Source organism: Mauremys mutica, chromosome 2, assembly GCF_020497125.1.
Source record: "Mauremys mutica isolate MM-2020 ecotype Southern chromosome 2, ASM2049712v1, whole genome shotgun sequence".
Taxonomy (NCBI): Eukaryota; Metazoa; Chordata; order Testudines; family Geoemydidae; genus Mauremys; species Mauremys mutica.
In genome coordinates this window covers 280034551-280060564 of record NC_059073.1, presented here as the reverse complement: position 1 = coordinate 280060564, position 26014 = coordinate 280034551, and the positions used below count along the sequence as shown (strand labels likewise).

The 26014-nt window shown below is 39.9% G+C and overlaps 1 protein-coding gene across 1 annotated transcript in view; it reads right to left on the bottom strand.

The window, feature by feature from the left end:
- The window catches only part of KMT2C (lysine methyltransferase 2C), a 313192-nt gene that overhangs the window by 107256 nt on the left and 179922 nt on the right, over positions 1-26014 (bottom strand). Inside the window, exons 13-14 of the mRNA XM_045003252.1 lie at positions 17954-18696; positions 2826-2945 (exon numbers count right to left, since the gene is read on the bottom strand). Of these exons, the coding sequence (XP_044859187.1) occupies positions 2826-2945; positions 17954-18696 (863 nt within the window). The remainder of the gene's footprint in view (positions 1-2825; positions 2946-17953; positions 18697-26014) is intronic.

Here is a 26014-nt window from a genome sequence, read left to right as displayed (position 1 = left end):
AGGGAGCCTGCCCCACTGCACCACCGGAGATTGCGATTGACTGGGAGATCCTCTAGGATCGACCAATCAATCATGATTGACTGGTTAGTGACCACTGCTCTAGACCCATATGTACAGCTTCTGTTGATATTAATAGTTCCATGGATTGAAGGTAACATTATGGCCTCAATAGGGCCAATAGTATTTTCAGATCCACCATCCCCTACTTTTCTAGAAGGTATAGGCAGTGGTTCTCAATCAGGTGTCCGGGGCCCCCTGGGGAGCCGCGAGCAGGTTTCAGGAGGTCTGCCACGCACAGCCAGCATTAGACTTGCTGGGGGTCCAGGGGAGAAAGTCAAAGCCCAATGCATGGGGCTGAAGCCCAGTGCTCTGAGCCCCACCACCCATGGCTTAGCTTCATGAGGTCCCCTGTGGTGTGGGGCCCAGGGCAGTTTCCCTGCTTGCTACCTCCTAACACTGATCCTGACTTTTATATGCAGAAAAACAGTTGTTGAGGCACAAGTGGGCCGTGGAGTTTTTATAGCATGTTGGGAGAGCCTCAGAAAGAAAAAGGTTGAGAACCCCTGGTATAGAAGTTTGTGGTGATAGTTATTGCCAGGTAGAATCCAAATATTCCACTAGTAACAATATTATTGGAACTATAATTTAAAGTAACTGTGTACTATCAGGCAATGTAATCATACAGTATTTTAGAAATAAGAATAAGGAAGGAGGTGTTGATGGTCAAAGTTTATTTGAGTAGCCAAGTGAAAAGTTTAATTCCCCCCATCTCCGCACACAGTGTAAAATATATACACACTGCATACAAGATTGACTTTTTTTAGAAGTAAAATGCTCTGACAAATTCCTAACATTTTGTGATTTAGATTGCACATCTGTATTTTTATTTTCACAAGATTAACACTGTGACAGAAATAGCACAAAACTCTACCAATGTTAATGCTAGACATTATGCTGAAAATTAATATTTCAAGCAGCAATAGCTAAGCTAATATCAAATTAAAATAAAGCAAATTAGCATGATAATTAAAGTGAGATGAAAATAAATCAATTGAAAACAGCAGCAACCTACTTATGGTTTTATATTTTTTCATCATGTTTTTTCTCTCTCTCTTTTTAGTGTTGTAATAATCCCAGTAAGGGCGTATCTACACAGAGCAGCAACGTACACTTTTATTTATTTTGGGGTGGGGGTGTTGTGATCTCCAAAGCACACCAACGTGTTGTGTGTTAACCAGTCCATGTAGACTCTGCTGGTGTGCACTATAAGTTCTCTAGTGTGCCTTAATGTGGTGCTGTTTGAATCAGCATTATGTTAAAGCACACCAGGGAACCTTTAGTGCACAGCAGCAGGGTCTACACTGACCAATTATTAGGGCTGCCAACTTTCTAATCACATAAAACTGAACACCCTTGTCCCACTTCCTCCCCTGCCCGTTCTTGAGGCCCTGCCCCTGCTCACTCCATGCCCCCTCCCTCTGTTGCTTGCTCTCCCCACCCTCACTCACTTGCTCATTTTCACCATGCTGGGGCAGGGGGTTGAGATGTGGGAGGGGGTGGGGGTGCAGGCTCTGGGGTGAGCTCATGGATGAAGGGTTTGGGGATCAGGAGGGGGCTCCGGGCTGGGGCTGAGGGGGTTGGAGTGTGGGAGGGGGCTCAGAGCTGGGGTGCAGCCTCCGGGAGTGAGTTTGAGTGCTGGGGGCGTAGGGCTCGGGCAGGGGGTTCTGGTGCGGGAGGAGGTACAGGCCCTGGGGTGGGGATGAGGGGTTTGGAGTGCAGGAGGGGGCTCCAGGCTGGGACAGGGGGTGGGGTACAGGAGTGGGTTCGGGGTGCAGACTCCAGGCAGCGCTAACCTCAGGCGGCTCCTGGAAGCAGGGACACGTCCCTCAGCTCCTAGGTGGAGGGGCCAGTTGGCTCTGCACGCTGCCTCTGCCTGCAGGTGCCGCCCCCGCAGCTCCCATTGGCTGCAGTTTCTGGCCATGGCACTGTGGAGCCAGCGCTCAAGATGGGGGCAGTGTAGAGAGCCCCCGAGACCGCCCCTGTGCCTAGGAGCTGAGGGACATGTCTCCTATTCCAGGAGTCACGCGGCGCCAGGTAGGGAGCCTGACAGCCCCACACCAACTGGAGTTTTAATGGCCCGGTCAGCAGCAATGACCAGAGCCACCAGGGTCCCTTTTTCCAGACACACAGCAACCCTGCAATTAACACATATTAGTGTGCTTTAGAAATCACCCCCCTAAAGTGTGCATTGCTGCTCTGTATAGACAAGCCCTCAGTTTCTTTTGATGGTAGCTGTCAATGGGACAGTAGCCTGGCTCCTTCTAAGACAGACAAATAGTTGCTTTTTTCTAAGTTTAAACATATGTCACTGTGAATGCCTTTTGCAAGATGTCTCCACAGCAACACACTTTGCAACAGCCCAGAGTTCAGTCCTTTTCAGTCTGGCTCTCCATACTGCCAGCAGGCTTCAGGACACACAGACGCACACTCTCTCTCTCTCAAGTAACTCCTTTGACAGCTATTTAACAGCAATAGCTAAAAAATAGTGAAGTACTAAAACATAGTTCATTAAAAATTGGTAATGCAAATTATCTTGCCATATAAAATTCAAAATTTATGCAATGCCATCACATTCCATATATGCTCTAATAAATTTATATTTTTGTAATTTAAAAGCTCCAGACTTCAACAGTTTTCTTAAAAAGCCAAAGTTAACAGTGATAAAATGGAAGATTAATTCAGTTGAGCTATACATAGTTTTCATTAGTAGCTTCTATAGCAGAAAGATAGCAATGGATACATGAATATAAATACAAATTATTTACCACTTTGATGCTCCAAATGGCACTGCCAGGAAGCTGTCTGGATTTAAAAATGTCCCGACCTTCTGAAATGTCTGGGGACCAGGAAGGTGGGCTCACTGTATTATTGGTACTCCAAGCCCCCTAGGATACGGCAGGTGAGAAAATAGATGTATAAAACTCAGCAACGTAAAAATAAAGAAATTAAAAAAAATAAAGCAAGCAACTAAAAGTTTCTGAAAAGCAAAGCACATGCAGGCATAGGCAATTTCCCCTAAATTTACTTAACTGCTAAACTAGTTCATATGGGGAAAATTTCAACCCACCACTGAAATTTATGCAGAGAAAATTTCAACCCTCAGTGAGGTTAAAAGGTCTGCAAAGTGACTTTAAAAAAACTACAAAGTGAAAATGTGAGAAAAGAGGGTTGACTAACATAATCATGTCATAGACAGCAATCATAGCAACATAGTAAGTCTCTAAATTTTGGATCACCATGCCAAGAAGATACTATTTTGAGATCATAGATGGGTTTTGAGAGTACATTCCCTTTTATATCTCAATCCACATCTTTGAAGGAAGAAACGGCCTTGTATCACTTTTTAAATATAAAATTACTGATAATCAAAACAACATGTAGGCTGAGAAGCATGTAAGACAAAGAGATAAAAATAAAACTAAAACATGAAAAAAAATGAAAAATAAATGTGAGCAGTTAACAAAATACCTCTGACCTGCAAGTATACCACAAACGTACAATTATAAAAGCTCACACCTATAAATCTTAACTCCATTTGTTTTACATTATAACAAACTATAATATCAAACAATCTCTAATATAATACAGGATATATAAAGCTGAATTTTAAAAAAATTATCATAGTTTTATTTTAATTTGTATTTATACAATGTCCAGCACAATGGAGTTCCAATGTGATTTGAGGTATTTGCTTGAACTCTGTGTAAGGACTTCAGGTTTACTAATGATTTACTAAGATAATTTCATCCTAAACTTACAATTTAGCATGCCTAAAGAGTAATAAATTATACTAATTTTACCATTTCTTTGGAATTAAGCAAAAACATAGTTAGGATTAAGATTAAAATGGTATAAGGAAAAATTAGTTAATTTAAAAATAAAAACCTACATTCAGCAATAATTTAGGCCCCTAATCCAGCACATGAATAGTCCCAACTATTCACATATGTAGAATATCTCCATGCAGAAGTGTTTGCAGGATTGAGGCCTTAGAACATAGGCCTTTGTGACAATAAGCGTAAAGAAACATACACTGGCTTCACACATCACACATTTTTTAAATGAAATCTAAAATAATGTCAAGCAAAATAAAGTGATTTGGGATTCTTTTGAATCCAATAGTTCATTAAAACTTTTACTCGTGTCAGCATTAGTCTACATACAGAAATTGTAGCACTTTAACTTTACCAGTATAGTCAAAAGCAGTACAAGTCCCCTAGTGTGGACACAGACACATAGAATCATAGAACCGGAAGGGACCTCGAGAGGTCATCTAGTCCAGTCCCCTGAACTCAAGGCAGGACTAAGTATAAAAGTGCTTTATATGAGTACTGTATAGCTATTTCTGCATAGGACTGGGAATAACTTATACTGGTATAACTGCTTCCATCGTAGGGGTTATACTGGTATAACGATATTGGTTTTAAAAGGAGAAAAGCACACACAACCTGAAATAAATATACTAGTACAAAAACTGTGTGTGGACCAGGCCTCAGTAAAAATAAATCCGTCACCTTGTGTGTGTAACAACTCCCCCTGAACTCAATGGAAATGGAAAGACTACCAATGAAGTCAAATCTCTGTGTTGAAAATATTGTAGCTTTACTAATCAATATTTTTGTTGAATGATAATTATTATTTTTATCAATAACATTAATGTTCAGAATAACATTGTCAGAGATTATGTTAGCAGATCAGGAGCTACAGGAAATGAAAGACGTCAAGTCTTGGCAACTATGCAGCCTTCTCTTTAACATCAAGGTAGATAGAACACTAGCTTCCAGTTTGGGTAAGAACAAGAGAATTTTGCAGAAAATTAAATTAAAAATCTTTCTGGCGTTTTAGATTTGTTTTTCCCCTAAATAAATGAAGTTCATTATTTGTCAGGTATTTGTTCTTTACCCGTAACAAAATAATGGACATATTCCGCATATCAAAGTTCTTCCCTCATCCTGTGTTTATAAGGGAGAGAACATACCACTTGAGGGCCACAATCCAAAGATCTAAAAACACATTACTCAAACTACTGTTAAAGACCTAAAACCATTAAGAGTCCTATTTGGAATATATTAAACAATTTTGCTGTAGAGAGAACACACTTCTCCAGAAATTAAATATTTCAAATTGATTTAAAATGTAATAGAAATTTAAATTTGAATATGAAATAGCCATCTTTCAAAACAAAATGCATTATATATGATTATGAAACACATTGTTATAGTTTCAATTTCCAATCGAATCCAAGTTTTATTGTAGCTCAGAAACACATTTGAATTCTGTGTCAGATAAATTTAATTAAAAACACACCACTTCCACAATAGTATGAACAAATTAATTACATCAAAGAGATGCATTAATTATATTTTGGCTTTTAATTAATGCCCATTACAGCACAACATTGGAGAAAAAGTTCTATTCAGTTCACTTATATCAAAACCACGGTAATAATTATGTACTTTGACATAAACAGGAAGTTCTCATTCTCCATCATATTCTTGAGTCCTCAGAACTGAACAGCACAGCTGCAACTAAATTACAACAAAAGGAAACAGAACATCAACAAAGGTCAGAAGAGCTTACTAAATCACCAGTGGCTGTGTTTAGCAACTGAGTGCCTCCTTTATGAAATATACTTTAATCAGAAATAAAGATGAACAAAACATAAGCTTTCATCTCATTTCAATATTTAATAAAATACCACATATGATCTTCTTAGATTGCAACTGTGTCATTTCTAGCGAGAAAAAAAAATATACCAGGACTCTGAAATAACTCGATAGTTATAAATCTAACTCTTCTTCTATTAAAAACAAGTCCCCTAATAACAATAAATACATCATAACAGCTTCTTCCCAGCCCCACATACCGACAAAAGTGCCCTCTCTCTAGGTTCTCACATTGACAATCATGATCATAGTATCTAAGCACTTCCACTGTGATTAAAAATGATTAAAAAGCCACAACACCACAACACCCAATAGGAAACATACAATGAATGTAATACAGTGTTTTGCTCTCTCAGTAGTATGGACAAAACAGAATCTGTTTGGGTCAAAATCGTTTTGGGGAAAGATTGTAAAAGTGGTTCCACTGGGATAGTGTTAGGGATCTGCTAAAAACCCTTGGGTTGGACTCATATATAGATAGAGATCTCTTTAATACTATTAGAGAGAGAAAAACTACTGGGAATAGTGTCATAATGGGAGACTAATAGAGACTGGAGAATAAATGCTATTAATACTGGTAGAGCCCACTTATTGCTAGATGTGACAGATGACACTTTTCATTGTCAAATCATTACTGAACCAATAATGGGTGATTCAATTTCAAACTTGGTTTTGGTAAGGAGTGAGGACATCATAGAAGAGCTGATTGTAAGAATAACCTTGGATCAAGTAATCATGAGTTGATTCAGTTTAAATTAAATGGAAGGCTAATCAAAACCAGGTTATCAACTATGGTTTTTTTGGTTTCAAAAGTGCATTGTTTGGGAAATTAAGGGAATTAGTTAAAGTCATCACTGGACTGAACAGCACACATCTTAAATATGGAGCAGGCTTGGAATTTCTTGAAATCAACTATACGAAAACTATCGCAATTTGCATCCCAAGCAAGGGTACAAAACTGTAGGGAAAGGCTCCAGATGAATAGCCATCTTAAAGGCTGTTCATAGTAAGCAGAGAACCTAAAGGGAATGGAAAAACAGATTGATCAGCAATGAAAGCTACATCCTGAAGACTAGAAAATGTAGGAATAAAGTGAGACTTTCTAAAAGTCAACCTGAATTAGCTCTTGTGAAGAAAATAAAGAAAGTTTTTACTTATATAAATAAAATGAGAGTAAGGAAGAATGAGGTTGGGTCACTATGCAGGGTGAATGAGGAAGAGTTTATAGATAGTCTAGGTATGACCCCAAAACTAAATGAATACTTTGCCTGGGTTTTCAATATGGAACACTGGCAAGAAATCAGGATGGTTGATGGACATGAGTATATAGAAATGGAAATTTCCACATCTGAAGTGGTAGAAAACTCAAAGATCTTAATGTGCTCAGATTGGGGGACCAGATAATTTCCATCCCAGAATACTGAAAGAACTGGAACATTAGATTGCTAGTCTGGTAGCAAGGACTAACAAATCTTTCTATTCAGGAGTAGTACTGTATGACTGAAGAATAGCTAACCTTGTACCTACATTTAAAAAAGGGAAAATGAAGTCATTGGGGCAATTACAGACCTGTTAGTCTAACCTCAGTGGTATGTAAGATTTTCGAACAAATTGTGAAGGGCAAGAATGATTAAATTAATGGAGGTAAATGGAAAAGGGGATATAATGCTACATGTGTTTACCAAAGGCAGATTGTGTCAGACTAACCTGATTTCCTTCTTTGAGAAAAAAACTGATTTTTTTAGATAAGGGAAGTGCAGAAGATCTAATAAACTTGAACTTCGGTAAATCATCTGACATGGTACCACATAGAAAATTATTAATTAAATTGGGGATTAGTACAAGAATGTAAAATGGATAAGGAATTATCTTATTTCGTATTTTTATTAATGTCCTTGGTACAAAAAGTAGGAGTGTGCTAATGAAATCTGCTGATGATAAAAAGTTGGGAGACTTCGTCAATACAGAAGAGGATTGAAATATTATATAGGAAAATCTGGATGACCTTGAAGACTGGAGTAACATAAATGGAATTAAATTCAATAGTACAAAGTGTAAGGTCATGCATGAAGGGTCTAATAATAAGAATTTCTGCTACAAGCTGGGGGCTCATCAGTTGGAAGCAACAGAGGAGGAGAGAGACCTGGGTACGTGGGTCGATCACAGGGTAACAATGAGTCACCAAAATTATGCGGTTGCGAAAAAAGCAAATGCGATCCTAGGATGCATCAGGTAAAGCATTTCCAGTAGAGATCCAGAAGTATTAATGCCATTGTACAAAGCATTGATAAGACCCCATCTGAAATGCTGTGTACAATTCTGGTCACCCATGTTCAAGAAAGATTAATTCAAACTGGAGCAGGTACGGAGAAGAACTACGAGAATGATCATGGGACTGGAGAGCCTCTCTTATGAGAGAAGACTGAAAGAGCTGGCTTGTTTAGCCTAGCAAAACGAAGGCTTAGAAGGGATATAACTGCTCTTTATAAATACATGCAGGGGTTGGGGAGGGGGAAGGAACACCAGGGAGGGTGAAGCGCTATTTAAGCTGAAGTACAATGTTGGCACGAGAACGAATGGATATAAACTGGCCATGAACAAATTACGGCTGGAAACTAGAGGAAGATTTCTATCCATCAGAGGAGTGAAGTTCTGGACAGTCTCCCAACAGGAGTTGTGGGAACAAACAACTTAATTAGTTTTGAGAGAGATCTGGACAAATTTAAGAGTGGGTCCCACGGTTGCTTCTGATGGTGGTGGCAGGACTCAGCAACCCGGGGGGAGGGGGAGTCCCTTCCGGTTTAAATCTTATGTTCCTAATGCTGATGCTTTAGGGCTTCAGATGGTCAGGAAAGGATTCCCCCAAACATATTCTGTTTTTTTTTTGTTTTTTTTAAAGTCTCCTTCCTAAAAATCCTCAGAGATGGCCACAGTTGGAGATAGGAAATTGACAGAGGGGTTCAGTGCTCTGAGGTGGCACCAAGCATTCTCGGTCTTTCACGTGCTTAGCTATCCGGTTGGTGTTCACATGCTAAGAATCTAACTAATCACCATATATGGGGTCAGGAAGGAATTTTCCTCAGGTCAGATTGGCAGTGACCTTGAGGGGTTTTCCCCTTTCCTCTGCAGCATGGAGTATGGGTCACTTGCCAGGATTAATTGGGTACATCTCCCTTAATCAATTCCCTGCCATTGTACGGGTCCTGAGCATTTGGACCACCTTAGCCCTCCTGTTCTCTGCATGTGGCACATAATAATTTAGTCTCATGTTGGCTGTAATACTTTGGTCTAATTTGGGTTGTTGAGTTTAGTGTAGGGTTGTTGGTGATGGCCTGTGGTTTTCAGGAGGTCAGACTAGATGACTTGGTGGTCTCTTTTGGCCTTAAACTCTGACTCTTGCAGAGCTTAGTTATCACATTACAAAATCATTGACAAATCACTAAAAATACCTTATGAAGCACAATATCTATTAGAAATGTGAGGTAGACCATAGATAGATTCTACTCAATGTCTGCCTAATGAAAAAAATGCACAATCGGTTGTGAGATTACTTTGTAGTTAAACATTTAATTAAACTAAAACAAAAAACAAACCACCAAAAACCACACACCCAACTTGAAAGCCATAAATTACTGTGCCTAGCTACTTAGATAACCAGAGCAATTATTTCAATATCTTAATTTTAACTACATAGAGTACTTTGCACTAAAAACTTATACCAGTACTACCATTAACCCCCCCCACCACACACACAAATATTCAGTTTTCTATACTTTTCTATGCTACATTCTTTTTACAAGCTCTTTAAGAGGCTCTGTGTTTAATAGAGTTAAAATACAGGATACCCTGTACTGGTATGTGTGCACTGATTTCATATGAGGATTATGTTTCATAGATAATGACTAACGATCCATATCAATTTGTCAGGAGAATTTTTGGGGGGGGGGGTAAAGAACATCCCCAATATCATCCAAGCCACACACTTCCAGAGAAAATTTAGCCCTGAATCAGTTTGTGTGGATGGAAGTGTTTCTCTGAGCGTGTGTTTTCATTAATACTGGGTTCAGGGAAACAGGACTTTATGTACATACTTTATAAACAAACAGGACTGCATCCAAGAAATATTCAATTCTATCATAATTTTCTCCTTCTAACGGAAACAATCCAGAAAGGCCCCAAATATTGGCTAGCCCCTCTTTGGCCCAAGCAGCAACAGTATTATTGCCATAAATGTACATTTAAATGCACCCATCAATTAATTATTTGAATGTTTATTGTACTAACTAATCTCGGATGTCCGTTTTTAGTACTTTTAGAATAAGGATGCAGATATATCATACATCTCTTACAACGTGGTGTTTGTGCCACGTTACTAAGACTCCATTCCAGAAGCAAAGCACTTAGGCCCCAATTCAGTAAAGCATTTAAGCATGTGCTTAACTTTAAGCATGAGTAGTCCCACTGACCTCAACATTAACAAGTTAAATCATATGTTTAACTTTGCTGGATTAGAGCCTAGGCAAATAAGGAAAATACTGTAGGGTATTACAAACACTATCTACTATGGAGGGAGGAATGATGTGTCTGAGACACTGAAGGATTTTTTTCTGGAATGTATATGCCATAAGAGAGTACAGTAACTCCTCACTTAAAGTCATCCCAGTTAACATTGTTTCATTGTTATGTTGCTGATCAATTAGGGAACGTTTAAAGTTGTGCAATGCTCCCTTCTAACGTCATTTGGCAGCCGCCTGCTTTGTCTACTGCCTGCAGGAAGAGCAGCCCCTTGCAGCTAGCTGGTGGGGGCTTGGAACTAGGGTGGACCGGCAGCCCCCTATCGGCTCCCTGCTCCCCTAAGTTCCCTGTGCAGCAGCTGCCTGCAGTTCAGCTGTGTCCTTCCCCCGACTGCCATGTGCTGCTCCTGCCCTGTCTTGGAGCTGCTCCCCGAGACTCCTGCTTGCAGTGCCAGGGGGCGGGGGGAGGGAAGGAAGAGGGGAGCTAATGTCAGAGTGTCCCCCTGCTCCTGCACCCCGCTTACCCCATCTTCCATAGAGCAGGGCTCAGGACAGAGGGAGCTTGCAGCAGCTGCGGTCTCAGCAAGCTGATCTAATTAACAAGGCAGCGTGGTTAAGGGAAATGCACATATCTCCCTCCATTCCTGCTGCTTTGCAGGATGAGAGAGTTAACCCTTGAGGGCTCAGCCAATTGCTAGTTCATCATTTAGCAGTAAGGGAAATATCCCACCCTCTGACTCCTCCACCTCAACCAAGCTTCACAATCATCATCACTGTGTACCAGTATTAAAGTGTTTGTTTAAAACTTATACTCACTCTCTCTCTCTCTCTGTATATTATATATATGTCTTTCGTCTGGTGAAAAAAATTTCCCTGGAACCTAACCCCCTCATTTACATTAGTTCTTATGGGGAAATTGGATTCGCTTAACATCGTTTCGCTTAAAGTCTCATTTTTCAGGAACATAACTACAACGTTAAGTGAGGAGTTACTGTACATGTGAATGTTTCTCTCTGTCCCGAAGTGGGCATTGTATTTGGAGGAGTGTTTGGGTAGCCCATATACAATAAGTGGGGGGCAGATCTGTCAATCTATATTCAGCATGCAATAATGGGTTAATAGTTTATGTTGGAAACGCAGAAATCTTATGGTCAATTTGCTATATGGTGGTTGGGTGTAGAAGGATTAATTGTGCACAGCTGTGGACTAGGTAGTCAGAATTTTGGTAGTTTGTGAAACCTTAATTATGCATTCTTAGGCTTTCATTTAGTATAAATATTCTAGTAAATTTTCTTTCTGAAGAATTTGACAAGCGTAAGGTTACGCTTAGTTGGAGAATTTGCTTTTAAAAACTGAGAAGTGCTGTTTCTGTTTCTTCCCAATACTATTTTAAGTTTTCTCTTGCAAAAGTTAGAAAAGAATATAGAAATATCTTATTACCTTGCACATTCACATGTAAACTGAAGACCTCATTTGTAGGCAAAAAATCTCTTTTAGAAAAATTGTTCTCCTTTGTAACAGAGAACAATTGAGGCAGTTTACCTATTTGTGTATATGCCAAACAAGTATCCAGAACTTTGAAACAGTGCTGTGTTTTAGTGTGGTTATAATTATAAATACATTAAATAAATGAACAAATAAAATACACTGAGAAGCCACATACATGAGTACAGATGGCAGTAGAAAGGAGATATGCTGAGAGCCTAATCCACCATATCTTGTGAACAGTAGGTATCTTAGGGTGAAATCCTGGCCCTAATGGAATCACTAGCAAAAAACCCACTGACTTCAATGGGGCCAGAATGTCACTCAGTTACCATTTCTGCTAGTACGGAGCTTAAAAGCTCCATGAAGCAGATGTTTCACTGGCATCCCTGCTCCTGCAGAACTTAGAATTTCCTCAACCGGTGTCTCAACTACTGTGAAACATCTGAATTTCCTCTCTGAAGAGCTATGGGGAGCTCTCTTTGTTCCTCAAAGAGTCTACAGACTGCCAGCTTCCCAGTAAAGAAAGAAATGGTGGACCACAGGCCCCTTACTGCCTGCCTGTTCTCCCATATCGGGGCTGCTGAACCTCTCATCACTCCATAGCCATCTGCGGGTGGAGGACGTGGAGGTGGTTGCAAATCAGGACAACCTGCAACAAAAGCTAAGAACAATAACCTTGACATTAGGGCATGACTACCCACAGAGGCAGCTGGTGATGACAGCCTGATATTTTTGCAGTCTTTCAGGAAATCCCAGGATACATGAGAAGGAAAACATAGATATAGGTCTAGGGCAGCGTAGACCTCCCAAGCATAGTTTCCAATACTCAGAACACTCTTTCCTGACAAAGTCTATCCTCTAATGTTTTGTTTGTTTGTTTTGGGGGATATTTTAAAATATTTGACTGTCTAACTATGATTTGGATTCCTGGCCTTCCTACACTAAAGAATTCCCATTGTGTGTGTGGGGCAGGGTGGTGGAAGAGGTATGGTGTACATACGCATGCCTAGAAGAATAAGCATATCTATTGCTTAGTCTTTTCTGCATAGATCTGCCAGGTTCCACTCAGGAAGGTGAGCCAGGGAACCCAGCGCTGGAGATTATCCACCCTACTGGACTCCATGGAGGTGAGAAGGGAAACCTGGTGCTGGGGATTATCCAACCCTACTGCATTCCACAAAGGTGATCTGGGGAAACAGCACTGATTTTATTATTCATTTATTTCACCTTTAGAAATTGAGCCCAGTTTCACTTCCCCTCTGAAGTAGGATAATGGGGAACAGAAATTGTGAAGAAAATATTTCAAGTGGCTACCAATCCCCTTGTCCTCCTTGAGGCTAACCTTCCCTACATGGGTCCGGCTGGGTCTCAAGAACGGATTTGCAATTACCCCTCTCTATTGCATGAGATCCACATGGACAGATGGGAAGGGGGCTAGGCCTGAAGACCCTTTGCTGGACTCTCTGGGGTTGACAGAGACTGTGCTTTGTCCTGTGCCCTCCATCTGTGGGATGTGGCTGAGCTCTGCACAGAGGTGTGGCTGCTGTTGTGGGCTATAGAGACTCAGGGTTGATCTTCCTTCTGGCTTCATTACCGTTATGGAGCTGGGGCTGCTTGCCCCAGAGCCAGTTCTTTTCCAATCCTTTCTGCCCCCTTTCCTGCTGTGGAAAGGGCCCAACGCAACTTCCCCCAGCAGAGCCTGTAACTCCAATCCTGCCTGGTTCCTTTCTTGCTCAGAGGAGAGGGTAAGAGCCTCCAATCAAACTGCACTATGAAGGGAACTGCACTCACCCTACAGAGCCAGTCTAATTCCCCAAAGAAACACTCACTAAGGGGTGAAGCAGGAGGCACAGAGCCTTCCACTTGCCTCTGGCTTTTTCAGTCCAGCTCTCTCCCAGAAGCCTGCAGGGACACCAGCCATTGCAAATGCCTCAGAAGGGATGCAGAGCTGAGAGGACAGCTCCTCACAAGGCAAATGCAGCCCCTGGGACATGACTGCGGATTAGATGGACACATTATTAAGCCAAATTGTTAGTGAGCCATTTGATATACGGTCTTGAATTTCCCTCAGAAAAGTTTTGCAGCAAGGAGACCTGGCTGAGCCACCAGGGAGGCAGAAAAAACTGGCAGGAGCTTCAAAGAGCAGAGCATTCTCCTGCTGCCAGTGACTGACAGGTCTGGTTCTGCTCCCATACTGCAAACAGGCTTACGTGTTCATTGTAACAGGTTTGTGGAAATTATCATGCAGAAGTGACATATCTGTAATTTTTCAAATTAATTTCCAATGAACACCTTGTACAATTACCCTCAAGCTTCGCCACAATCATTCTCCTTTGGCAGAACACAATTTGTGAAATTATACACAGAATACTTTTATTTCTCTGAAGTTAGGAAAGGAATTGTATCCAAATGAGGATTATGAACCAGAAAAACTAGTTACAATTTTAACTACGGAGTTGCTCCTGTCATTCTGTAATATGTGAATCAACTTCCAAAAACAAACTGAGTATTTGTCGGCAGAGAAAGAAGAAGACAGTGTGAATGTCTCATCTACTAAAAATTAGAAAAGTAGATATTTATATTCATCCTAGTTTGAAAGAAAAATGAGACCTCTATATTTAATATCCAATTTTTTAAAAGTGAGTATGATAAAACACAAGAGGATAAAAATACTGTGTGTGTTCTCAGGTACTAATGAAATATCTTCACAGGAGGTTAATTATTCTCATCCACAATTACTGATTTACCACAAGTACAAGATTTTTTATAACAACGTTGACTCAAGGCAAATTGTATCAATGCAATTCTAGATGATACCCAGGAGTACAAAGTTTAACACATGACTTACCCAGCTGGGATTTTTCTGTTTGCTTATACATTACTCAAAAGAGAAATTGTTTACCAGTAATTGGACTTTTCTAAAGCTAGTATCCTCTACAGACCCACGTTCAAAAGATCTCAGTCCCTTAGCAAAGGAACAGACTAGGAAGTTAATACTGTAAAATTGAGAACCTTCACTGGAAAGAATTATTGCATTGTCTCAGGGATATGTATATATATTTGTACATACAGTACATGCCTTAGTATATAATGATCTACAATAATCTAAGAGTATAAAAGAACAAACACAGAATCGCTAATCTCTGAGAAGTAGAAGTGTGGTTCCAATGGTGAAACTGTATTTAGAAAACATCAATTACAGAAAAGCAAACTCCTTTTCTCAAAAGATAAGTATCCTCTACAGATATATAGGTCTCTTAATTAATACACTCAAGTCAAAACTGTAGCAATATAATAGGAACAAAATTAAGAAACGATCAACTAAGAGCACAAAAACATAAGATGATCCAGTTGTAACAAAACTAGTATAATAAATGAGAGAAAAGCCAGGTTTCCTTTTAAATTAATACTTTGATTAAGTATCCTGAGATTCATTCTTACTTTTTGTTCTGTCCTTCCTCAGGCAAATTTCCACTGACTTCAATGGAAGTTTGACAGAGTTAGGACAGAAAAACAAACGAGTAATAACTGAGGAGTTTAGGATTTGGACCAAAACCTTTGCAGATGCTTTTCTTACAATGAAATTGCTACTGGAATGATCGAAGTTCCAACTTAGCATATTAATGGCATGATTCAAAGTCCACTGAAGTCAATGGGAATCTTTTCACTGACTTCAATAAACCTTAGATCAGCCGTTAGTCCTTAAGTGGAAAATTATTTTTTCCCCAACTTGGGCAAAGTAAAAAATTGAGAAATAAACAAACTCTAAATGAGTTGTGTGCTATGTGACCAGTGTATTTTTCTTAACAATTTAAATGGGAGACATTTAACCACTGGAAATGGTTATCCAGACAAATCCATGTTTCTGCACGCTCAAATAACTATACATGTACTATTTCAAATGTTAGACATTAAAACATTAACTACATGTGTTTTTATGAATATTCGATCCATTATGACCACTCCTCAGAATATTAATACATCCTAATATCATGAAGAAGTGCCTCAAGATGCATATTTCAAAGAAATGCACCTGTGACTCTTTTTTCTTTTTTAATTAACATGGAAATTAAATGCTAAAATTATATTATGACAATATTATGACTGGGATTTTGTTTGCTCTAGCCATAAAATTCAATGTTATGGTTCCCACAGCAATTGTAACTTGGCCATATTACACGCACTGTATATATTAAGATGTTCATGTCAATAGTAGAGGAAGTGAGCAGTATGTGCAACATAACTCAGTGCTTTTTGTTGATTTTTTAAAAAAAAATGTACAATTATTTTCCTTCACCACTTATGTGTATTATTACTGAATTAAACCTGGGAAGAAATAAGAAACTTTTAATGTGATTTTAGAAGAATTCACAGAAACCCATTTCACATATTAAAATATAGCTATTTATCCAAATCTGTCCTTTGTGCTCCCCTCTTACGGGCTCTCCAGCAGCTGTTAATTAACAAACATTATCACCAGAACTGTGGCTGAGTTCTCACAAGTCATGGGGGCAGTAGCATAAGTAACATTCAGTTTGCTGATGTCCAAAATAAAGAAGTATCCACCCTTTGGCATTTTCTCCCCCCCCCTACTTTCCCCATCAGACACACAAAAATGCATTTTAAGGGCATTTTAAACTACACTAGAAAAAAATCTGTATTACAAACTAAGTAAACTTTAATGGAAAATGCATTTGATTTTCAAGACATTTAAGTATAGAAACAAATGTCATATTCTAAAATATGTGACAATGCTCATTTAAGTACTATAAGGAGATACTAGAGCAGGGGCAAGTACAGTTTCTTCTAGTAGATTAGCTGCAAATTTCAGATTTACTGCATATTTCCAGCCAATTTCACTATGTTTACATACAGTGAAAGCCACTGAGAAATGCACCAAACCCCATCTGGTTGAATGATCTTGTATGCAATTTGCTGCATTTACTGTAGAGGATTACATTAGTCTTGGATTCTTAATCCTTGGAGAACACTTTCTCACCTCTCAAAAAATATCAGGCTTTGCTTTGTGCTTGTGAATAGTCTTAAATAAGGACACGTCTACACTACAAACTTGCATTGGCGCTGCTGCACCAATACAGCTGCGATGCTGTAGCACTCCCGGGGAAGATGCTCTAGGCCGATGGGAGAAGCTCTCCCGCTGAAATAGCACTGTCTACATGGAGGGTTATGGTCAGTATACCTACGTCACTTCAGAATGTGTGGATTTTTCAAACTCCTGAGCAATGTAATTATACCAAAGTATGTACATAGTGTAGACCTGGCCTAAATCAGTAATATGGAAAGTATCATATAGATTTTACAATTCTTTCCTTTACAAAAAGTGAAATTATGAGCCTATGATGTTCAGAAGCAAAAAATGAAATTTTGTGATCTTGACTAATGAAGTACTAATTTAACTAGTCACAGTAAAATATTTCTTGTGAAAAATTTGCAATGGCAAAATAAATGTGAAAGATGCGTAAACAATTTGTTTTCAAACTATATCTTTAGTGTGTATTATAGATGATGCAGTAAGCTATTTACTTTTCAGGACTATGATCAAATCTAACCCAAATCACAATTGCAATGACTTGTACCAGATAGTTCCTAATAGATACCTGCCAACATAACAAAATTATCAGACTATTTGCCATAATCACAAATTTCCACCCAGGGAAAATCTCCCAGCACAAAGGACAGCAGGGTTGCTCCAGGTTCATCTATAAAGGTAGGTGAAAAAGTTTTACCACATCCTGCTGACAAATACAATATACAAATCAAGATGGAAATATACGCAGATTGATATGAAAGAGTGAGAAATAAGCTTATACAACAAAAACTATGACATTATGGATAATATCACTTCTGGGATGTACCTTGAATATTGCATTTGAGGATCATATAAGATTTCTAGTTTGCTCTAGTGCTCAAAGGATAATCCAAAAGTAAGAAATTTCCCATTAGAGAACTTCACCATGTCTTATCTTCAATTATTCAACCTGTAGTTACCCTGAGTTTTTCAAAGCAAATGTGTTTAAAATAATGGATTGTTAACAATAAACTATATGCCCAATTTATACTGTGAGATAAACACAATGTATATTTTCCAGGATAGATCAAATTGTTTTTCATAAACCCAAACTTGATACTTCTTTCAAAAACACAGTATATTGAAAGTTAACAATGATTTGTCTACCAGCTTCAATACTAAAACAATATGCTTACCTGTCTTGATCTTGGTCTCCCAGGAGAAAACTTTCGTTTGGTGATAGCTGGCTTTCCCATGCCGATTTTTGGAGTGACAGATATATAACTTGCTGGGAGAACATTTCCGGCAGAGGAACTCTGTGGTGGAGTCTGACTGTGCAGCATGTCATGTGCAGAATGCAAGTCTAATGAAACTACCGGTGAGGAACACACACTTCTCTTGTTTATATCAACTGATGATGAAAATGAAGAATATGTCTCAGTCGGTGACTTTATAGGTTTGTCTCCTGATAGTGAACTGTTGTTTGCACAACTTTCATTTGCAGGAGTGGTTTCCACTTTCAACAGAAAAGTTGGTGTTTCAGAGCTTTCATGGGTTTCTTTCTTTTCTATGTCTTCTTGCACTCTGACTGTCTCCAATTGTTCTTCTATCTTAAAAGAAACCTCCTCTTTATTCACAGACCCTAAAGTTTCTGGTGGTGTAGTTGTGGCCTCAGGTGCTGAAAGGGGAGTCTGAGTTTCCTCTGTGGATACTTTCGATACCTCAGCATCTTGTGACAGTTGTTGCTCTTCTGCTTGTTTATCTGACTCCAGCTGTGTTACAGCTTGAATGCTTTCTGTCACTTCCATCATGTGCTTAGTTTGACTGTCATCGGATGCTGGTGTCCTTTTAGGAGATGTTTCCATTTTAGCTGTACCAAGTTGATCAGAAATTCCTGCTTCCAGTTCAACAGTCTTTTCATCCTGTGATATGTCTGTAACTAAGTGAGAGCATATCGTTAGAGACTCACACGAAAGCATCAATAGTAGAAAAGGTTTATATTTAAAAAAAGAAAAGTGGGAGATATTTCAACATTAAAACATACATTTATCTTCCAGAGAAACAATACAGCAGATGGAACCTAGGTTTAAATATGAAGGTGCAAGCAAGCAGAATGTTCTTAGGCCTAGACGACATAGTTTTAACCACATGTCTACGTCTGTTACGGGTGTGGAAAAAAAAATCGCACATCAACAGACATAAGTATGCCAAGCAAAAGCTTTGGGTAGATACAGTTATACTGGCAAACAAGCTACACCAACAAAAGGACTCTGTTTCATTTTGTGGCCTGGCATAAACTATACTGACAAAAAAACCCTCATTTGCTGTTATGAGCTATACTCCCAAAGCCTTCCTAGTGTAGGCAAGCCGTCGTGGAAGACTTTTCCCTGTGAAACTTGCTCCCACCCAGAGATCAGGTTTGACCAAGTCTTGAGATTCTGGAGGAACAGGTGCTGCAATGTGCTCCTGGATCAAACTACCTAATCCCATAGACAAGATACTTTAAAATAATAAATATTAGTATGTGAGATGATGGGAAGTGGACTATTTCTCCTGAAAGGCTGCAGATGTAGCTTCCTCCATCTTCCCCTTTCCCCTCCTCATGGGAGCTCATCTTCCCTCCTGGGTTTGGGAGGAAATAGCTGGGAAGGGGGAGTATTCTAGTTGATTGGCTGGTCTGAACGGTGCAGAAACCCACTGGCTCCTGCACAGCGAAGGGGAGGGCATTCTAAATTCTTTCCCCTTGGCTGGGATGCCATTATTCACCCAGAACATGTTACCATGCTGCCAGAAAGTGTTTCTGACATCACAAATGCTGTCAGGATTACAGTAAAATGTTTAATATGATATTTCATTACATCAAACCATACCAAATGTTTTATGTATCTAATCCACAAAACTCAAAATACAACCTAGAAAAATTAAAAGTGTTTGCTTGTACACATACAAATAATCCAGAAATTGGAAATGATGGAAAAATTAAAGCCAGAAAAAGTAAATGACTGTTTAATAGGGTATTTACTCTCTATATAAAATCTTTTACATATATAAAATCTTTTTTTTTTTTTGCTTCAGTGTGTCCGTGGTGCTTAAATCTAAACATGTACAGAAGTAGTGCAAACGGCCCATCTTCCTAAAGAACAGGAGGGAAGGAGAGAAACAGTTTATAATGTAGTTAAAGTAATGTATTAGCTTTGAGCTATGTAAAGTGAAAAATATGTTCAAAATATCACAATATTCACTGTCATAAGCTCATTTTAGATTTCAATATTCAGTAAGTGGATTAACAACATGGATTTAATACAAAGCTTCAGAACTTAAAGACCCAGCGTAGCACAAATCACTCACATGATAAATCAGAATAGTATGTATTTTCAAAAAATTGACCACAGCTAAATTTTCCAGTAGGTAATTCCTTAGAAACTACAGTTTTCCGTCTGAAAAACACCTTTGACAGTTTCATAACCACACAGTGTTCTCCATAAAAATCTTAAAAAAACAAAATATCCATAAATTAAACAATCTCAGATGGTGTAAACTGCCCAGCTGGACAAAAAACTCTCCCAACCATGTACAACCAACAAAGCTCCCCATAGTTCATCACTTAGGATCAGCAAGAAAGTGTGATTTCAAGTTATGATATGCAAAGGTAGCAAAAAGAAAACTATTCTTGTCCAGTGTATGTGTGAGCCTGAGCCATAAATTTCTGAAGAATTAAAACCTATATTTTTTTTATAAAGTCAGCCAAATCAACATAGTTTCCTTGTTTTTGCAACAGCATCACATTAAATGCTCATGTTTGTAATGTATTATCACCAGTGGGATTCCTTGCCTCAAACCAGCTTTCTCCCATGTGGCATTTCTCATCGGTATTATCTCCATATAAGTTGAATATCATCCCAATGGAATTTGCCCAATTTTCTAAATTCTCAAGGTCCTATTGCAGTTTCACTTGATCTTCTATTATGTTTGCAATCCTTTTTAAATTGGTATCACCATCACATTTGATTATTTAATCTTCCAGGTAATCTGTGAAGCTATTAAATAGCACTAATACCAAAAGAAGCTCACTTGACACCTCAGCTGCTTTTGATTATGCTCCGATTATTTCCACTTCTGGTTAAACAAACAGTTTTGTGTTCATATTACCAAAAATCTTCACAACTTTTACATTGGATCATTTAGGCCAATAACAAAAATGGTTCAGTCAATTCACTTTATCCACAACAATTAACATTTTATTTAATGACAGAACAAACATAATTTTTTGTCTGGCTTTTCATTAAAAACAAAACACCACAAATACCTTCCTTCTCCACAAATCTATGAGTCTTCCTACACATCAAATTGTCATCTAAATATTTCCTGTATTGTTTATTTTAATAGGTTACCTAACTGTGATTTATCCAAATAGTTCAATATATTTACATTTTGAAAACACTTTGTGTACTCCTCTTGTGCTTCCTCTGATCTTACCAATGAATTCAAACGATCAGCTATATATTTTGCTATTTGTTTCAGGATCTTGGATACAACTCTTCAGGTCCCGCTGATATAAAAGCCAACCAATAGTCTCTCAGCTCCTTTGAATCTATCATTAGAGAAGACTAATCCAGATCATCTATGCCAACCAATATTCCACACTCTGATATTAGTATTAACATGAGGGGCAAAGTACTGCATGTACTAAATAACTCAGACATCATACAAGGACATTTCCAAATGCTAGGCTACGATTACTCTGGTTTTACTCTTTTTCTTGGTGAATTTTTAAAAGTCTCCTAGAAAAGTATACTATTTAACTCTCCTAGAAAAGTATACTATTTTTGTCTTTTAATTCTGAAAGATTTGACTGTTCAGTCATCTTATCCAATGACTTCCCTGATTTCCCCACTTTTGTACAGAATTTTTTTTAAGTCATTTAATTCAGGTCTTTGCATATATCATCATGTAATCAAATATGTCTTCTCTACTCATCATGTATTGCACAAAGACAACTCACCTAGTCTTTTCTTCTAAGAAAGATGCTGGTGCTGTTACACTCAAAATTGATGGCATTGACATCTTTGCCAACAATCGAGCTATTTAGGCTAGCAATGGTAACAAGAATAGGAGTAGGATCAAAGGTTCCTGATATTTGAAATGTAGTTAAGATCACACAGTTCAAGACTAAAACAAGTGTTTCTGAAGTCTCTGCAGAACAGAGAAGCAATGCAGTGCTATGGTAAGTAAAATAAAAAGACAAAATGTAATTTAAAAAATGGGAAAAAATGTTATCCAGCCAATTAGATTGTTGGGATGGGATGTACTGACCAATCATTCTGAGATAATCACCCTAATCTTTTTTGCAGGTTGACTAATGTTTCTGACCTCTCTTGGGAGAAAGAGACGCAGAGGATAAAACTTCTAATGGGTATCTAGAGTCCTTCTTCATTGCGGTAGGATTGTTTTTAGACTCCAGTAAAGATGGTACCAAAAAACAGTTGAGTTCACATAACAGTAGAGCAGGGCAAATAATGGAAAATAAGAATTCACAGTAAATTTGTGCATATTCACCCACCTCTGGGTGAAAAATGAAATAAAAAATAAATTTAGCAATATTCTGTTAATGTATTTCCCCCCTCATTGAGTGTGTGTGGGGGGAGACAATAACAGAAACTATTGAAATGGTGGAAGTGCTAAATGCCTTTTCTGATTCAGTTTTCACCAAAAAGGTTAGTAGTGACTGGACATCTAACATAGTGAATGACTGTGAAAATGAGGCAGGAGCTGAGGCTAAAATATGGAAAGAACAAGTTAAAAATGACTTAGACAAGTTAGGTGACTTCAAGTCAGTAGGGCTTGATGAAATACATCCTAGAATACTCAAGGAGCTGATTGAGAAGATATCTGAGCCTTTAGTGATTATCTTAAAAAACTCATGTAAGACAGGAGAAATTCCAGAAGACTGGAAGAGGCCATATATAGTTCCAATCTATAAAAAGGGGAATAAGGACCAGGTAGGGAATTAGAGACCAGTCAGTTTAACTTCAGTACCCAGAAAGACAATGGCGCAAATATTCAAGCAATTAGTTTGCAAATACCTAGAACAGGAACTGGCAACCTTTGGCATGCAGCCCGCCAAGGAAAGCCCCTGGCGGGCCGGGCCAGTTTGTTTGCCGGCCGCATCCACAGTTTCGGCCAATTGCAGCTCCCACTGGCCGTGGTTCGCCGTCCCAGGCCAACGGATCTGCAGAAAGGGCAGCCAGCACATCCCTCTGCCTGCGCCGCTTCCCACAGCCCCCACTGGCCTGGAGCAGCGAACTATGGCCAGTGGGAGCTGCGATTGGCCGAACCTGCAGACATGGCAGGTAAACAAACTGGCTTGGCCTGCCAGGGCCTTTCCCTGGCAGGCCGCGTGCCAAAGGTTGCCGATCCCTGACCTAGAAGATAAGGTCATAAGTAACAGTCAATATACATTTGTGAAGAACAAATCATGCCAAACCAACTTAATAGATTCTTTGACAGGGTAACAAGCCTTGTGGAGGGAGGACGTGATGGATGTGGTATATCTTGACTTTAATAAAATTTTTGAAACCGTCCCTCATGACCTTGTCATAAAAAAAAAAATACGGAAATATAGCCTAGATGGAGCTACTCTAAGATGCTTGCATAGCTGTTTGGAAAACTATTCCCAGAGAGCAGTTATCAGAGGTTCACAGTCCAGCTAGACGGGCATATCGAGTGGGGTCCCACAGGGATCGGTCCTGGGTCCAATTCTCTTCAATGTCTTCATAAATTATTTAGCTAATGGCATGGAGAGTACATGTATAAAGTTGTAGATGTTACAAAGCTGGGTGGGTTTTCAAGTGCTTTGGAGGATAGGATTAAAATTCAAAATGATCTGGACAAACTGGAGAAATGGTCTGAAGTAAATAGGATGAAAATCAATAAGGACAAATGCAAAGTACTCCACTGAGGAAGGAACAATCAATTGCACACAAACAAAATGGGAAATGTCTGCCTATGAAGGAGTACTGTGGAAAGGATCCGGGGGTCACAAGCTAAATGTGAGTCTAGAGTGTAACATGTTGCAAAAAAAGCAAACATAATTTTGGGATGTATTAGCAGGAGTGTTGTAAGCAAGGCATGGGAAGTAGTTCTTCCACCTACTCCATGCTGATTAGGCCCCAACTGGAGTATTGTGTCCAGTTCTGGGTGCCACATTTCAGAAAAGATGTGGACAAACTGAAGAAAGTCCAGAGGAGAGCAACAAAAATGACTAAAGGGCTAGAAAACATGACCTATGAGAAAGGCTGTGAGTCTTTCACGGAGGTCACGGACTCAGTGACTTTCTGAGACCCCCGTGAATTCCGCAGCTGCAGCGGACCCGAGGGACGCCCGCGCAGCAGGGGTTGCCCTGGTGCCAGCCACACTGGCCGCTGCTCTGACAGCCCCAGGCAACTGTCGGAGCAGCGATCTGGGAGGAGCAGCAGTGCCCTAGGTCACCTCCTGGACCTGGAGGAGCAGTGGCAGGGCCCCGGGTCACCTCCGCCTGGAGGAGCAGTGGCAGGGCCCCAGGCAACCCCCGCCTGGAGGTGCGGTGGTGACGGCAGCAGGGCCCCGGGCTGCACCCCCCCAGGAGGAGCAGCAGCAGTGGGGCCCTGGGCTGGCCACCCCCAGAAGCAGCAGTGGCAGCAGGGCCCCCAGCTACACCCCACTGCCAGCAGCATCCGCTGGCGCGCACACACACCCCCGTCAGCACCTAAGGTTTAGTTAGGGGTATTTTTAGTAAAAGTCATGGACAGGTCACTGGCTGTGACTTTTTGGTTATTGCCCGTGACCTGTCCATTACTTTTACTAAAAATATCTGTGACTAAACTGTAGCCTTGCCTATGAGGTAAGATTGAAAAAATTGGTTTAGTCTGGAGAAGAGAAGACTGAAGGGGGACATGACAACAGTTTTCAAGTACGTAAAAGGTTGTTGCAAGGAGGAAGGTGAAAAAAATTTCTTGTTAACCTCTGAGTTTAGGACAAGTAGCAATGGTCTTAAATTGTAACAAGGAAGGTTTAGAGTGGACATTAGGAAAAGCTTCCTAACTGTCAGGGTAGTTAAGCACTGGAACAAATTGTCTAGGGAGGTTGCAGAATCTCCTTCATGGAAGGTTTTTAAGAACAGGTTAGACCAACACCTTTCAGGAGTGGTCTAGTTATTACTTAGTCCTGCCTTGAGTGCAGAGGACTGGACTAGATAACATATTGAGGCTCCTTCCAGTCCTACACTTTTCTGATTTGATGATTTTTCACATAAATAATTTGCCAAGTTCACTGATTACATTATTCAATGAAGAAAATTCAGCTAGCATACCCAAGAGTGCTGGAACAAAATGTCACATACAGAGAGCTTGATGGCTTAGGCCAGGGGTGGCCAACCTGAGCCTGAGAAGGAGCCAGAATTTACCAATGTACATTGCCAAAGAGCCATAGTAATAAGTCAGCAGCCCCCATCAACTCCCTTCACCCCCAGCTCCCAGAGCCTCCCGCCCACCGGCAGCCCGGCTGATCAGTGCCTCCTCCTCCCTCCCGATCAGCTGTTTTGTGGCATGCAGGAGGTGGGGGAGGAGAGGGAGGAGCGACGGCACAGCAGGCTCAGGGGAGGGGGCGGAAAGGGGTTGAGTGGGGGCAGGGCCTGTGTCAGAGCCAGGGGTTGAGCAGTGAGCGCACCCCCTCCCCGGCACATTGGAAAGTTGGTACCTGTAGCTCGAGCCCGGGAGTAGGTGCTTATACAAGGAGCTGCATATTAACTTCTGAAGAGCTGCATGTGGCTCTGGAGTCACAGGTTGGCCACCTCTGGTTTGGGCTTTGAATACTTCTGAATTAATGGATGATCAAACACCTAATATTGAAGACAACAGTCTTTCTGATTAGAAGCCATCCTACATTTTGGCTAATGCTTTGCAATGCCTTAAATGACTTTTTTTTCCTATTTCTTAGGAAACCTTAAACAAATAACTCCATCCACTAACCAACAGTTACAGCCTTATTATAGGACACTGAAGGTGTCAGGTGCTCTAAAATGCTACTAAAAATACAACCACTGAAAGGTGCATAGCTATTGTATAAACTTAAGGGTATAAACTATGAACTTGATACTTAATCCTTGACCTGCTTTACAGTTAAAATTTAGGCTCACATAGCTGTGTCACTCTGCAGTGTGAAAAATCCAAACCCATGAGGGATGTAGCTATGCCTACCTGACCCCAGTGTAGATGCAGCAA